This window comes from Gambusia affinis, linkage group LG21, assembly GCF_019740435.1.
Source record: "Gambusia affinis linkage group LG21, SWU_Gaff_1.0, whole genome shotgun sequence".
NCBI classification, from domain to species: Eukaryota; Metazoa; Chordata; class Actinopteri; order Cyprinodontiformes; family Poeciliidae; genus Gambusia; species Gambusia affinis.
Window position 1 is genome coordinate 9263763 of NC_057888.1, and position 15499 is coordinate 9279261.

Consider the following 15499-nt stretch of genomic DNA (forward strand, 5'->3'; position numbering starts at 1 on the left):
CTGCCAGCTGGCAAATTCCTCACACCCACACAATTAAACTGGGAAACTTACTCATTCAAAGGGCAAAGACGAACACAGAGAGATACTTACTGTGTCAAGACAATGGCCACGGCATCATTAAGGACACTCTCGCCAAACAGCAGGGTGTGCAAATCCGAATCCACACGCAGGTCCGACAATAGCCCAAGGACTGAGACTTTAAAAAAACAAAACAGAAGCTGCCCTTAAAGATTGCAGGACACTAAAACAACACAAGCGTAATGAGAAAAAGTAATTAACTAAATTACTCTGCAAAGATGCAGTGAAATTCGGGAACTCTACTGCAATAAGCAGAGAAGAGCAAGGGCGGTAACATCACAATTTGACAATAAAAACTAATGGCAAATGTCACATTACTGTGATAAGGAAAGAGAAGTTGTCTGAAACACTAACAAAGCAAATAGTGTTCAGGCAAAGATCAGAGAAAAACACGTTCCATCTGTTACGACCCAGCTCAGCCAGGGGGAAGGAGAAGTAACATTAAAGAAACCTAGATGTTAAGGTTTTTCAGTTTGGGATTTATTGTTTGGTTTAACAAAATAAAAAGGTAGAAAAAAAAAACCTTTACAATCAAAGGTTAAGGTGTGATAACCAAAAACAAAACACTGAATAAAACAATGTCCACAAAACAACCAGAGTTGGAAACCAAAGATCTTAACCAAACAAAACAGAACCAAAACCTAAGGTTGACAAACAACAAAACTCTAGTAGACTACTATAAGCTTACATACAGGGACTATCACAGGTAACAAAGATTTATAAAAGCTCACACAAAGACAATGCAGTATACCACAGTCAACCACCCAGCAAAGTGGCAAGCTGTCTCAGTAAAGAATCAGCCGTGCCTTCTCCCAGGAAGTCTTGGGTTTTAAAAAGGGAGGCCTCATCAAGGATTGGTGGAGCTGATAATTGGTGAGCCAATCAGCTCTGCTGCAGACCTCAGGGAGTGGCACAGGAGGATTAGGGCTGCAGCCAGTTCCCAATAGAGTTAATTTCATTAGAAAGCTGCAGATATACAGAAAAGAAAGAGACAAAAGAAACATACAAGGCCACCGGCCGTAACACCATCATAAAGTCTAGTAATTATGTTTAAGTACCAAGAAATCGTTGGACCAGTTATTCTCCTATAGTATCTGTTGATGAGTTTGGTCCGTTTATTCTTTAATGTTGACATTTACTGATGCATTAAAGTGGCAAATTAAAATCTACTCATAAATAGAATCTCTCACTGTATATAATTAATCATATATACAGTACAGACCAAAGTTTGGACACAACTGTGTGTTGTGTCCAATTTTTGATCTGTACTATATATATATATATATATATATATATATATATATATATATATATATATATATATATATATATATATATATATATATATATATATATATATATATATATATATATATATATATATATATATATATATATATATATATATATATATATATTATATATATATATATTAAGGTAAATTAAAAATAAAAAAAATACTCCAGATACCTTCACCAAGAGTACCCGTATGTAAAACAAATATATATAGAAATAAAAGAAAACTTATATATGCAGAGAATATATATATATATATATATACCTTACTTGTATGGCATAGTTTGAAAAACCAACAACAGAAACCATGCAAAAAAAAATTAGAGTTGCGCATCAAGATCTGCTGTGTGAACAGAACACTTAAGGCTTAGTATTGCTAACGAATGCCGTTTGTGGTTGATTTATAATAATTTCTCAAAAATAATATCATGGTTGCATATTAATGGTCCTTTGTCAACATTTCAAATGTGTTTGGATATTAGAACACATAACTTAAAAATGCAATAAAATAAACCTACTGGCAACAAAGTGATACTGCAAAACAACAGATGTTCTGATAGTGTTTATCTTGACGACAGCGTGTTACACTTTTCTTCTTATGAGAGGGGCACAGGTTTCTGTTCTACATTGCGGTGCTACTTGCAAAGCATGAATATATATGTGTTCTTTACAACAGCTAGCAGTCTTGGAATAAGAGGATGCTGCTAGTGGAAGAAGGAAGGAAGGCTTGAGCTTTAGAATCAGTTGATTAAAACATGCAGAAAAAGTTAATTACAACCTGATGTGGATGAACTGCTGGCAAACAACTCCCTGCTTTGATAAGATGCACTCGCTGCTTGACATTCATTGGTACATATTTGAGATACCCACATGGGTGTGTCTTGAATAATGATGTTAGGTATCCAGATGTAAAATATAAACAATGTTTAAACCAAAAAGATGTTTCTCTTGGCAACTGTGGTCTGAGCTTACAGTGTGCTTAATGAAGAAGAAATCTAATAGGAATTATATATATATTTTTAGCACAGTTTGTCTTAAGAGAGCATTGTTGACAACATGCACAAATGGCTTTACATCTTAAATAAGTCTCTGGACTAATTTAAGTCTTTTGCAACCTGTAATAGATCTACTAACAGCCTTGTTCCCATCTTCCCATCAATTCTGACAAGCCTCCCTGCTTATGTAGCCCACAGCTACATAAGCAGGGAGTTTTAGCAGTACAAATATATATATATATATATGGTCTGTTTCAGAAGGAATCTTGACCCTAATTAGACTTGCCTGTACACTTCATAATGCGTTGGTTAATCTCCTACAATGCATCAACTGTAAAATATATCCTTTAATAAAAGTTTTGTGATACAAATAACGTAGTATTACATTTCAGACTACTATTACATTGGATGCAGATCCATGTGACCTACTATAGTACTACGCTGGTAATATATAAAATGATTTCTAAGATGATATAGGCTCCAAGTGGATTCAAATCCCATTTGATGGGACCATAGTGCATAAGTAATCCACAGAATTAGCCTTAGTGAAGTTTGTGATCTGAATAAAGAGTCAGTTCTAACAGTATTGTTTGGCCCTGTGGGAAATGACAGGCCAGCAAGGGGCAAAAAGACAGGAAATGAGCAGAGTGACAATAGCGAGACAACTGCCGCCAGATATATTTTGACAGATCTGGCTCTTTGGTCTTTGATGAGCTTAGAGTTCTTCTGAGTTCAGGGCCTGGAGTAAGGATTGTTCCATCTTCCCGGTCCCATAATGCCTGACTGGTGCGAGCATGTTGTGTAACACTTGCGCTGCTAGACAAAAACAAGAAGACGCCGACGAAAAAAAAAAAAAAAGAAAGAAACTATCATCTCCTCTCACACAAGGAGGGTGGCAGTGTAGTCATGGCAACCAGTCCTACAGCTGTCAAGTGTTTGTCAGTTTCCACAGCAACACCATGAGGTAGACAGTATACAATTATCTCCAACATAACACAGCTGAGAGGGTCGAAAGAAGTCTTATCAGGTCAAATTATCCCGGATGTAGATGTTTAGCATCCATTGTCACAAAGGTTGTGACGATGTGAAGCAAAATAGCAGAAGATCTGCTTGTTTACTTGAGTAAATTAGGCAGACGATGCTGAAAGTGATACAAAATAAACAGTGGAAAAAAATTGCTATAATTTGTGAAGCTCTGACTGATAATGTCATAAATACGAGCTTTTTGACACACTTCATAAATGTTAATAAAATGTAAGGATCTAATCCTTTTCTGCTTTTGTTTTTTGGCCAGGTTTGAACTGGGCTTGGGATGATTGTCTGTTGGCAAACAAAACAAAAATCTATTTCAAGGAGTAATAACCAATAAGGGAAACTATATTTGTACTGCTAAAAAATTTTACAATTTGGCATTACTTTAAAGTCTGCTGTGCCCTGCAGTGCCCAGACAAAAATGCATGTGTGCACTCTTTCATGTGAGGAGAATTTCAAAAATACAAACTCTAAGATGAAAGGAAGAACCAAGGAACTGCAAAATACTCATGTTAAGTGAGAATTTCACCGACCTTTAGTAACCACCCCTCAAGCTATAAATGCCGCACAGCAGGCCTCCCACTTTTTGATCTGAACTATTGGTCCTATATTTAAATAGGGGAAGAATAGTTAGACTGAGTAGAAAACTGGTTATTTCGTAAAATCAAATCATGCATACTAAAAAGGAGCATCAAAGCAGGCTTTCCATGACATTTGAAGTAAATTTAAATGTGTATTTGCTCCTACTGCCAACAAAATATTTAAGGTATTAATTCTCCCCTATGAACCTTTTTCAATATTATGTTTATTCTTAACCAAAGGAGAATCTTTTACCACAAACTAATCAGGCACTAGTTTTGAAGAAAATGCTAAAATCTATGCCAAGTGTTTGAAAACTTGTGTAAGGCTGTTTACAGTTTATTATTAGTTTCAAGGCTAAATTAATGGATTATTTATGTATGTTAAAAAACGTTTAACTACTGGACCTAGTTTTGTGGTGCAAGTTTGTGCTAAAACCAGACTACATGCTGGTAGTGGAGGAGTGCTGCTTTGGTGTCAGGAGACATCACAGAATGTGATCCACTTATTCTCTACTGATTGCATAAAACTCAACAGCACAATATTTTAGGAAATTAAAAAGTAATTAATAACATATTTTTATACAGACAGCACAACAACTTTAAACAGCTCACTTTGTCAGTTCTTGGTGTCATTTTTCATATATGGTAAGAAAAAAACAGTGACAGGATTTTATTTATCATTGTTCAAACTTATCAAAACTGTAGATAAATGTTAATTTGATTTAAAAATGTATTCAAGAAGCAGTATGTCAAGAAGTCTTTTGCCTTGCAACAGTCACACAATTAAGAATTAGCTCAGCTGAACTAAAGTTCTCAGACACCACAGTGTAAAACCGACTTCATAAACCATAGTTTACTCTTAAAACAAAGGTGCCTCATGCATAGTAAATGTCAAAAAGAAAAGTTAAACTTTCAAAAGCTAGGAAAATATTGAAAAATTTGTAACTGCATGAATTTGTTTTAAGAGTTTTAAATAAATTTACTAAAACATCATGGCTAGATGTTACTGAACCTTAGATTGCCTTAAACTAATTATTATGTAAAGATAAAAGACCATGCAAAAGTATTCATGTAGCTCAACTCATCTTCCCATTAACTCCATATTCCCTCCCCTCACCATGATGCTGTCAGTACCGAGTTTCTCTGTGCGGATAGCGTATTAAAAATGATGTGCGGTTTGAATTTTAAGCCAAGCATTATGCCGGTGGGATGCTCTTCCATAAAAAGCAGATTTATTGAGAGCAGAAATAGCTGTCCTGTTGATCCTCCCACCTGAATATGGATCTCTGCAGCTTTTCTAGAGTTACCATTATGTGAGCAGCCATGTCCTGGTTTGTTTGGATTTGTGTGATTTTCTATTTACGTTTGGAGAAGATCAGTTACGTTTTAAAATTATGATTCATTCCCATTCCACTTCTTCATTACACAATAGCTTGTGATGGACTATTGCATAAAATCCCATTAAAATGTAGAGAATGTTTAAGAGGTAAGAAAGCTCTTATTCCTTGTTTTATTTAATTAGGTAATATCTCATTATAGCCAGCTTGCAGTATTGCTTAATTGTTAAATCTTCTTGAAGGCCACAAATTTAAGCCAACATATGCAGGATGCACATTCAAAAGCTGAATTAAAAATCAGAAGGTCTGGGGTTTGAGTTTATATTTTGACAGCACAATACAGAACCTATAGGCCTTGTAATTTTAGGCATTCAGTTTGAGTCTAATCAAAGTGACAAGTGCACTGGGGTCAAAACGAATGAGCACAGCATGGCATTGAAAAGTATTGCCTCTTAGCTGAACCACAATTTAAATCCTCCCTTCTATGCTCACCAAGATCACTTATTGGTATAAATAATTCATCTGCAGCAAGAACTTCATCATTGTCACAGTCACTTCATTGAATAATGCTTTAACATGTCCTACAGAACACAGAGAGAAATTCACATAGGAGAGCAATCTGTTCTATTTTTTGCAACAAATTTGCTATCTGCTTTATTTCTGCAATAGATTCTCTAGGAAGATTGCACTAACACAGATAGACACATTAAGTCCAGTGTTTGGGAGCCCTTAACATCTCATTTTGCAGTAGGTTACAGTTTTTATTGTTTGTTTGTTGTTTATTCCTACAGCATTTGAATCGATTTCGTTCAATGGATTATTTATAATGTAAAGTGTTATAACATATAATAGATCTTGATTTTCTTATAAAAGTGTTTTGTTTTACATATTTAAAATGAATCATTTTCTCTTTTCATATAAAGCACTTGCTGTGTGGGATGTGTGGAGTGTATCTGCATGAAGCCAGATCAGTTCTGCTGGTAGAAAGGAAAACAACTTTTATGTGAAAATTTTGTCAGGAGGTCACCTACCAGGATCAGTGGCTGACATGATTGCACCAAACAGGAGGCAGTCAGTGAGGGAGAACTCTCCATCTGCTGCTCGTCTCAGAAGCACCATGAGTCTGGTGAAGCCGTAGACAAGGGCCCTGGTATTGGGATCAAACAGACAGGAGAAAAACACACTGCGGTCATTTTTTTTTTGGAAGGGCAAGGAGGTGCAATCCTATCAGTCATCCTACTAAACACAGCAGGGCTACCCCCACCTCAAGTAGTCAGGCTAATGGGGCTAGACACAACCAGCAGGTGCATTGACCCTTTTCCAGATAGTATAAACAAAACAACCTTTTTTTTATTGTCAGTCTACAGACACGATTTGCAGTTTAATTTTGAATTAAACAATAATTGGATGCAAACTGAAATCTCTCTATGTGAAGTGTTTTAACAAAAAACTTTAAGAAGACCTTGTGAAGGGCATCTCAGCACCATAATACAGAGAAAGAATTTTCTTATCATCCCTGGAGCTTGTAGAATAAATCTCAAACTCCAACTGTCTCCAGCTTTATCTTGCCTTTAAAAGTGAGACACTCTGAAGGCAAAGAAAAAAATAAACTTTTCTATTCAGCATTCATAACTGCAGGCCAGCTTCTGAATCAAAAACCGATTTGTGTTACGTCCTAATCCAGTTAGCAAAGACACATCCCATAATAATCAATATGCCACTGAGTCTTCTTGGGAGCACTCAGTGTCACTTTGTTACCATGGAGCTGGCACACAACCGTGTCCCTATGGTCAGGATTTAAAGCGCTGTCCTCACGTTGAACAACATAAGCTGCCTTATTCATGAATCTTAAGGGGAGATTTGAGGTTAGGGTGATTGTGTTTCCACCGGTGGGGTGTTTGTGTGCATGCACATGTATGAGCATGCCAGTTAGAGTCAGGCACACACACACACACAGTGAGAAACAGGCAGATTTTCCTGTTAGGTTCTCAAACATGACACATTACAAGCAATACCACTGACCAGTAGCTTGCATTATACCATCTAAATGTAAGGTTGAATGCAGGTTTTAAACATGGGTTTGCAAACTCCACACAGGTGTTTCAATAAAATATCAGCTGCTCAAACCTCGTGCGGCACAGGGAGGGTTTGTGGTAAGTGGCTTACCTCCCAGTGGCACTGAATCAGTTTGAGAAGAAAAACCTCACAGAAAAGAAGAGGAAACACTTACTGTTTGGAAATCATAGAAACTAAACTCACTTTTCTGGATCAGGCTGTAAAGTGAAGTTACTGCAGTTTTATTGGGTTTCTTTTTTAGCCAATTTCAAAATTTATTAACCCAGTATAGAATATTTCAAAGGCTGTGGACTTAAGAGAATTTTAGCTTCAGTTTCAAATTCTGCTTCAAACTACTAATAATGTAATCGACAAGTTGAGTTGGTCACACTCTGTGTTTTCCCTAAAGTTGTGGATGGATGTCAACGAGATCTTAAGAATGTGGGTTTCCCTAACAAACAAATTACTGGATGCAATTTTCAAAGAACTGACAATAAAATATATTAGCTAAATCGGGAACTCTATGCCAAGAGTTCAAGTGAATAAGCTTAATTAGTTTAGCAGGAAATGCTTTCGAAGAGCATAAAAATATTTAGTGTAGTATAGATAAGCTAAGCTCCTTCTTTCCCAAAGCAGCAGATAAAGCCAAAGGCAATGTTGTCAATAAAACTATGGTTCAGCTAGGAAAGAAAAGCAGAAAGAAATTAACCCTGTTAGAAATTTGTTGATTTGCATTGGGGAAAATAAGTATTTGACTATGTAAGTTCTCCCACCTCGAAATCATAGAGGGGTCTGAAATGTTCACCTAATGTCATCTGTGAGAAACATAATCTAAAAGAAAAAAGAAAAAATCCAGAAATCACAATGTATGATTCTTTTATAATTTATTTGTGTGTATCTCTACCTGGCTTTCTAACCAGCTGGGGCGGTCTTGCGTGCGTTGTGAGATAGCGCAAGACTCAACCCTCGGCATCCGGTGTACGATTTTCAAAATAAAAGCTCCTCCAGACTCAATACATAGAACGGACATATTTAATTATTTCTTGCGCCCGGTACCAATTGGTCCACGGACCGGTACCGGTCCGCGGCCCGGTGGTTGGAGACCACTGATCCAAGGCATGTTACTGTCATGAGACTCTGATACAGCAACATATTTCAGTCAGAAGCCTCTTCATATTTGTTAGAGAATTTTCGGTATTATCATTTTGTTATTACTTTAGTTCAAATTCAGTCTGTTTAAAGTGTTCTTTTGAATGTCTGTTTATCTTCTGACCTGGAGGACAGGAAAGTCTGTTTATCTTCTGACCTGGAGGTCAGGAATGTCTATTGTTCTTTGCTGATTGATTAGGTTACATGTTTTACGACCTCTGCCCCTTGGCTGTTTTTCTTTGACAATAAAACAGGAGTTTGCGTGGAAGGAGATCAGAAATTTCTGAAAACAGCTTGGAGAAGCTGTTTCGGAGACTTCTCCTTTTGCAAAAGCTTTGTCATAAAATTCATATATACGTTGTCTGTGGTTCTTTTATTATAGGTTCAAGGAAAAGTACCTATCAATATTTGTTGCAAAACTGACTGACACTGAAGAATCTTATTTCCATGTTTCATTATGTTATTTCCGTATTTGCACAATCTTGAAGGCTACCTAATGCATACCGGAGGTAGTAAGCTGAGATTTGCCTAGCATGGAAATGTCTGGAGTCAGTGAAGCACATGTATAAGTTCCCCAACATGTCTAGTAGTTGTTCTGGGGAGCACAATGTCTTAATAAACAGCTAGATAAAGCAGCTAGCATATGGAAATTACCATTTTTTGTGATTGGAATTCAGAATGATTTCTTGCAGCAGAACCTATGAAGTATTTAGTGTATCATAAGAGCAACCACTGAATTTTATTCTACTGAAGATTATTATGAAATACCAAACACTTTTACTAAAAAAGTTAATCCCGAAGTCAACTCCCTCCAAAAAAAAAAAAAACAACCTTTCAACAGATGTTAGAGGACGGCTAACATTATATGTGGCTGTAGTTATTTAGCTAACAGGAGTGTAAATATCTAACAAAGTCAAAGACTGCCATCTAGTGCTTTCAGGACAGAATTGCACCACTTTGGATCAGCAGAGTTGCTGATGTTAAAAAATCCAAATATGCTGGCTCTATTAGCAAAGTCAGATGGTTCCAAGACCTTTTAACATCTTTAGCACAGTTCAGCACACTAAGAGCTTTTGCAGACATTGTAATGCATCACTTGATAAGCTGCACAGGAGTGATTAATGACAGCTCAGTCCATCAGTTCCATGATACAGCTACCACACCAACACTGACACACTGAAATCAGATGACTGGGGCACTTCCAGAACATAATTAATGTTATTTGCTGCACCTGTGCTATCCTTGCTTTAACAACACTGTGCAAAATAAAGCAAGGAGAAATTTTATACAGAGATGCAAAACTGATGGTCACACCAGCAAAATATGATAATAGTGACTTTTACTTGGACTGACAAATAAATTGCAGTATTAACTAAAAATGAATAAAATTTTGTCTATTCCTATTTCCATGTTGTATTCCTAAGCAAATAATTTTTACCTTAGTATATTAAACCTTTGTACATTGGTTTGTTATTGCTTATTGTAAAATATTGTGTGTGAATTACATCAATAAATAATGAAAATGCCCAAGTCTCACACACAAACTGATTTCATTGTTGTACACTGGAAATCATTTTCATTCTCATGGTTCTCCACTTAGAGTCAATCTGTTGACTCTCATAAAGTGACCTCAGAAAATGTACTCACATTTATCTGCTTTGTACACTCTGCAAATACAGAAATATTAAAATATTACAGTATTACTTTGGTGTTTTTGGTGTAGCAGTGGACCGGATGATGTACTGGCATGCTGTTCAAACTTTGAATTTTGGATTATGTTTTATTTCATTCTGTTCACATCTGCATTTATTGTTGTTAGACATGCTAAACAAGGAAGGAAGAACTGAGTTACACAGATAAGAGTGCAGAGATTCTATTGCACTCTCCAACACCACAAGCATGAGTGACACCAACACATGCCTACCCCCCCCACACACATATAGTATGTCTGTCTTTTTTCATGAGTACTTTGCACTGACTTATATTAATTTTGCATTAATTTCCATAGCCTAATCCTGACTCATACTCTAAATGTAACCATTAAGTGTAAATGCCAAACTCTAAACCTAAACTAAACTCAGTTCACACCTTAGTTCTCAACTAACCCTAACCCAAAGACAGCAACTTTTATCGGACTTGGGGTATACCCTTGGAGTAAATACACAATCTAGAACTGTAGGATCTACGGGTTTTCTTGATTGCTTGGATCTGCTTAATGGAACTGGGATCCACTTTGTTGTCATCATCAGAAGCTCAACAGACCAAAGTGTAGGAACTATTTCTCATTGGTTTGGCATATTTTCTCCCCCCTTTAGCAAAGCATTTAACAGATGCCATTCAAACAGTCCAAACTCCATTATCTAACTATAGTAACAAAGCAGAAATCCCCTGTTCAAACTACTGTATTAGAAGTTACCAAAATCAGTACAAGTCCTTTGAAGCACCTGTTTCACTGTACAACCCACAAATTTTGCACCCTTTAAGAGTACCATCTCTGTGCTGTTCTTTACCAGCAAGGATTCAATGCAGATGAGACTGAGAATCAATAGTAGAAATGTATTTTGCAGTTGCCTTTCCTTCTGAGAGGGGTTAGCTATCCCACACTTTGAAAACCCTTAGACAGCAGTGACAAGCAAGTGCCATATTTTGTTGTCCATTATGTAATGGTTGATTAGAAATTTCATACATTTGGCTGAAGGTAATATTTGGTTTTGCTTCATGTTTTAAAAGTTTTGGTCTGGTTAGAGCCTATTGCAAACGAATATGTCACTTTGACCATGAGTGCAGCTGTTTAGGCCTGAGTTAACTGTTTGGATAATGTGGAGTATAAATTGTCAGTTGGATGAAAGCAATCAAGAAAAACTAACTCAAATATTCTGGTCTTGATCCAGCAGTGAAATAATCTGATTAAGAACCAGTTGCTATTTTTATTAAATATTGCAGAAATAAAACTGCTCATTACATATCAAAACTAGCTGCTTTGCTGCAGCTTATAGACATAATCTGTCCTTCAATAGCAACACAGTGGATAATGAGTACAGAGAAAAACTGAGTTCCTGCATAGTGCATATATGACATGTTTGTGTCTAAACATAGACATAAACAGATTAAAACATAAGGTACATGGAAAATCACCTATGAAGCTGAGATACGCATTCTAGAGCGTTTGTTGTGTGGTATTTATCAGTGTGAATGAACAGCACACTTACCCTATGCACAAGGAGCTGATCATGGTGCCCAAAAAAGCATAGGTCACAATAGAGCCCAGATTCTCGATGAATCGGCTCTAGAGCATCAATCAAAAGGCAGATGCAGTCAGGAAAACATGAAACAGACAAGATCTGTTGTCAACAACACATCCATAAATGAGGCAGCACAAAATGCACTTTTATTTTATTTTTTAATCTGGTGGTCCAGTGGTCATCAAACGTCTTAATGGCGCAGCTATCTCACCTGATTCAGGGTGTAAGCCCCAAAGAAGATGATGGGGGGCAGGAAAAGGTCAAAAAGGATTTGCGGATCCAGCATAGCCTGAAAAGAGAATCGCTTCATTTATTGGACGATGGATTCAGTTGAATATTTCACATATTTAAAAACACATGCTTGACTGAAGTGTTGTTTATTGCATTGGTTTTGAATAAAATCTGAATCTTAAGAGATGTACAGAGATCTCTTTGTGTTTCTTTTACTGTGCTAACAATCACTCAAGGGTAAGACAAATTGATTCTTTGTAAATGAAATGATAAATCAGTCTTAATAGTTTTATTTGCTTACTTCACATAAAGGCATGCAAATATAGATTAGACAGTTGCTCTTTGTTGAATTACTTTAAAAGGGAAATGAAGCAAAGTTTTAATAAATGTAAAGTTTCCATTAAAAGTAGGTTCTCTGTATGATTTGTGGCACTGACAGGTTGCAAAACGGTATAATCAATTATAATAAATAAAAACATAGAAATACATGAGGTGTTGTCAGAAAAAAAATAAGGACATAAGATACTTTGATTAGAGTGCCAGAATGAACTGACATAGTTGCTGAAAGCTGGAATTGATGGTATTAGCTGCCTCAAAGCTCTCCTGCACTTAGTGATTTTATGACAGTGTACTGATTTAGCACACTGCAAATGTGTCTTGAGGTTATATGATTAATAAAAAGCACAATGAAAAGTGAAAATTATAGCTGTCTGTATCCAAGAAGCTTCTAGAACATATACAAATAAGAAATACCACCACCTTTAATGGTGGTGTTTAAATTAGCAATAAAACGCATGCTGCAATTTACCTTGAACACAAACAGTAGCCATACTGTGAGACATTTCTGTATTTATATCCTCTCTGAATGTTTCTCATCTCAGCCAATGAGATGCAATACCAGCCAATCTGTAAGGCAGGATTCCATGTACAATTTCACCCTTGGATGATTTTAATTTGTATTGTGGGTAGATTTGTAAAGCAAAAAAAAAAAAAAAAAAACCTGCAGCAACCTTCAGGGTTTATTTAAAAATATATAGTATTAAGATTTGGAATAGTCACATGTTCTGTCCAAATGATGAGGTTTAGTGAGAACAACCAAAAAGTGCCCTTAAACTAACTAAAATAACAGCCTGAAGAGCATCAAAAAAGTGGATAGATGAAAGCCTCTGCTAATGTTTTTGATCTAGGACATGGTCATACTCTAATGAATATTTACCAGAGGTGAATTACTTGCATGTTTCATAAAATTACAGAATACATCCAATATTGGAAAGTCTATTACAGAAACAGGCGAGCCAGCATGCTTTCTGAGTAATTCTGCATTTAAAGAGGTAACTAGATTTACAAATTGCTCTGCAGCCACAACCCAGCACTCTATAAATTACTTTTGTGTGGCTGCAATTACCAACAAAGAACAGCATCCATGAATTTTTAAAATATAAGATAAACACAAATAAGCATGACACAAACCAATATGGCCATTGCAGCGAGTAAATTATGCATATCTTGGTAGCTTTATTCTAAGGGCCACCTGCACCACTACGTTGAGGATGGAGGTGTGCTGTGTACACTAATTGTCTTCTCAGCTCAGCAGTGCTCAATTTAATCAGACCACAAACTTTAATGCTGTTCTCCCCAGTGGCACATAATGGACTCGGTAATGCAATGAAATCCTTATCTCTCTCTGCTAGCTCCCCATATGTATCAGGCCTAATGGCTCAAAGTCTACACACGGTCTGACTGATGTAATGGCCTCTATGGTAGCCTCTGCTGGTTTACTAATGAGACCTTGGCTTTCATAACAGGCCAAGGAGTCGAAGCCATTAGAAAAGAGTTACACTTGGCCTGGATGATTTGTAAAGTTCACAGCTGGTCACTTACTGATTTAAAACATCCCCCTAAGCTTCATCAACAAATTTCTAAACATACTCCACATTTATGCTTCCTGAGTGTATGTGTGAAGTGCAGAAAATAACTCACCTGGCCTTTTCATATGTCAAATTTCTCCCATCAAATCACTAAAATATAATCTAGTATATTGATGTTAGTTTTTCTATACTATTGTTTTAATCAAGGATAAATTATGATCGTTTGCTGCATGTTTTTACTGTTAATTATTGTAAATTCTAATTTTTCATACACTTATTTTAAAGATTGTTATTTACACCGAGAAAATATTGATTACAAGTACTGGAAGGTAGGTCAGCACCATTCAGCTTTTGAAACGCAAACATTTTAGAGCCAGAAACTATGGGGTACAGGATAAGCCCACTCCATAGTAATGACCTGCTTCTGACGTTATTTCGGGTCCAACAAAGAATATGTGCAAGTCTGTGTGTTGTTACTGCTGAAGCACAGTTCACATCTATTCTCTCCAAAACTCATAGATAGACTTAACTGTAAAATTGTGTCATGTCAGTTTTTGACCCTGCTGCTTGTGCTCTTTTTATACCAAACTTGTTCCATCTACTTAACTTTTCATTACTACACTTTCACAGAGTAGTCTGTGAAAAGCCAGCTTCTTTAATACTGAACATTTCTTAATTCCTCTTATTGTGGAAGCTATCAGTTACAGACAACTGTGAAAGCAGACTTACACATGTTTGTGAAGGCCATAACATAATATAAAATTTTTCATATAAAATCCTTTTCATTAGCTTATGCACATCAAATGGTTACATTTATGTTTGAGTTGTTCACTGCCCCTTTTTATATAAAGCTTATACTTATTATATGTTAGATGTAGACCAGAAACTTTACAGAAATAAATCCATGAAATAAATCATTCCATGTGCAGTTAATCTACATAACACAAATATTTTCTGTTTTTCAATGTCATCTCTGCTAAATGATAATCAAATGCATGATTATTGCATTTGATTTGTAATCATCATACAGTGATTAAGCTGCAATTTCAAGAAAAGTGTGCCTCCATGTTTTGCCTTCCAAGGTAGGTTTTCGCAAAAAATACAGGCTTAAGATGTAGCATAAGGAAATATGTCTATATAGACTAAACTATCTGATCAGCATTTTAAACACCATTTCCCTAATGGAGTTGATAAGAAAACAATGACGGAGCATATTCCTACATACATTCTTCAATCTCTTAGGTACAATGATCTCACCTCAGCATTTATAAATGAAATTAATTACCCCCATTTCCACCTCTCTAAATCTTCATCAGCCATAAATCTCTTCAAGGCTACAATTACCATAAACTGTTCACATCGCTGTATGTCTGTAGTGTCTGTGTTATAATAGAGCCTGTCATTTTAAAAAAGGATGGGAGCTATCTACATCCATTAGTGTACTCTGTGCCACAGGTTGAAGTGTGAGGTGTCTATTCAAGAGGAAAAAAACTGCAGTGTCTGCTCAGACACTTTCCTCTCTTTTCTGCAGTGCAGTGCAATCTGCCACCAATATCCCAATGCCAAAGTATCTTATTATGGGAATTCAGCATGCAGACAACAAACTGTGAAATTGTCCTGAGTAGACATTTTTTC

The 15499-nt window shown here is 36.2% G+C and overlaps 1 protein-coding gene across 1 annotated transcript in view; it reads right to left on the reverse strand.

Moving 5' to 3' along the window:
* The window catches only part of LOC122824557 (sodium/hydrogen exchanger 9-like), a 69045-nt gene that overhangs the window by 51749 nt on the left and 1797 nt on the right, over window positions 1-15499 (reverse strand). The window contains exons 3-6 of the mRNA XM_044105361.1: window positions 11977-12054; window positions 11733-11809; window positions 6351-6466; window positions 91-196 (exon numbers count right to left, since the gene is read on the reverse strand). Of these exons, the coding sequence (XP_043961296.1) occupies window positions 91-196; window positions 6351-6466; window positions 11733-11809; window positions 11977-12054 (377 nt within the window). The remainder of the gene's footprint in view (window positions 1-90; window positions 197-6350; window positions 6467-11732; window positions 11810-11976; window positions 12055-15499) is intronic.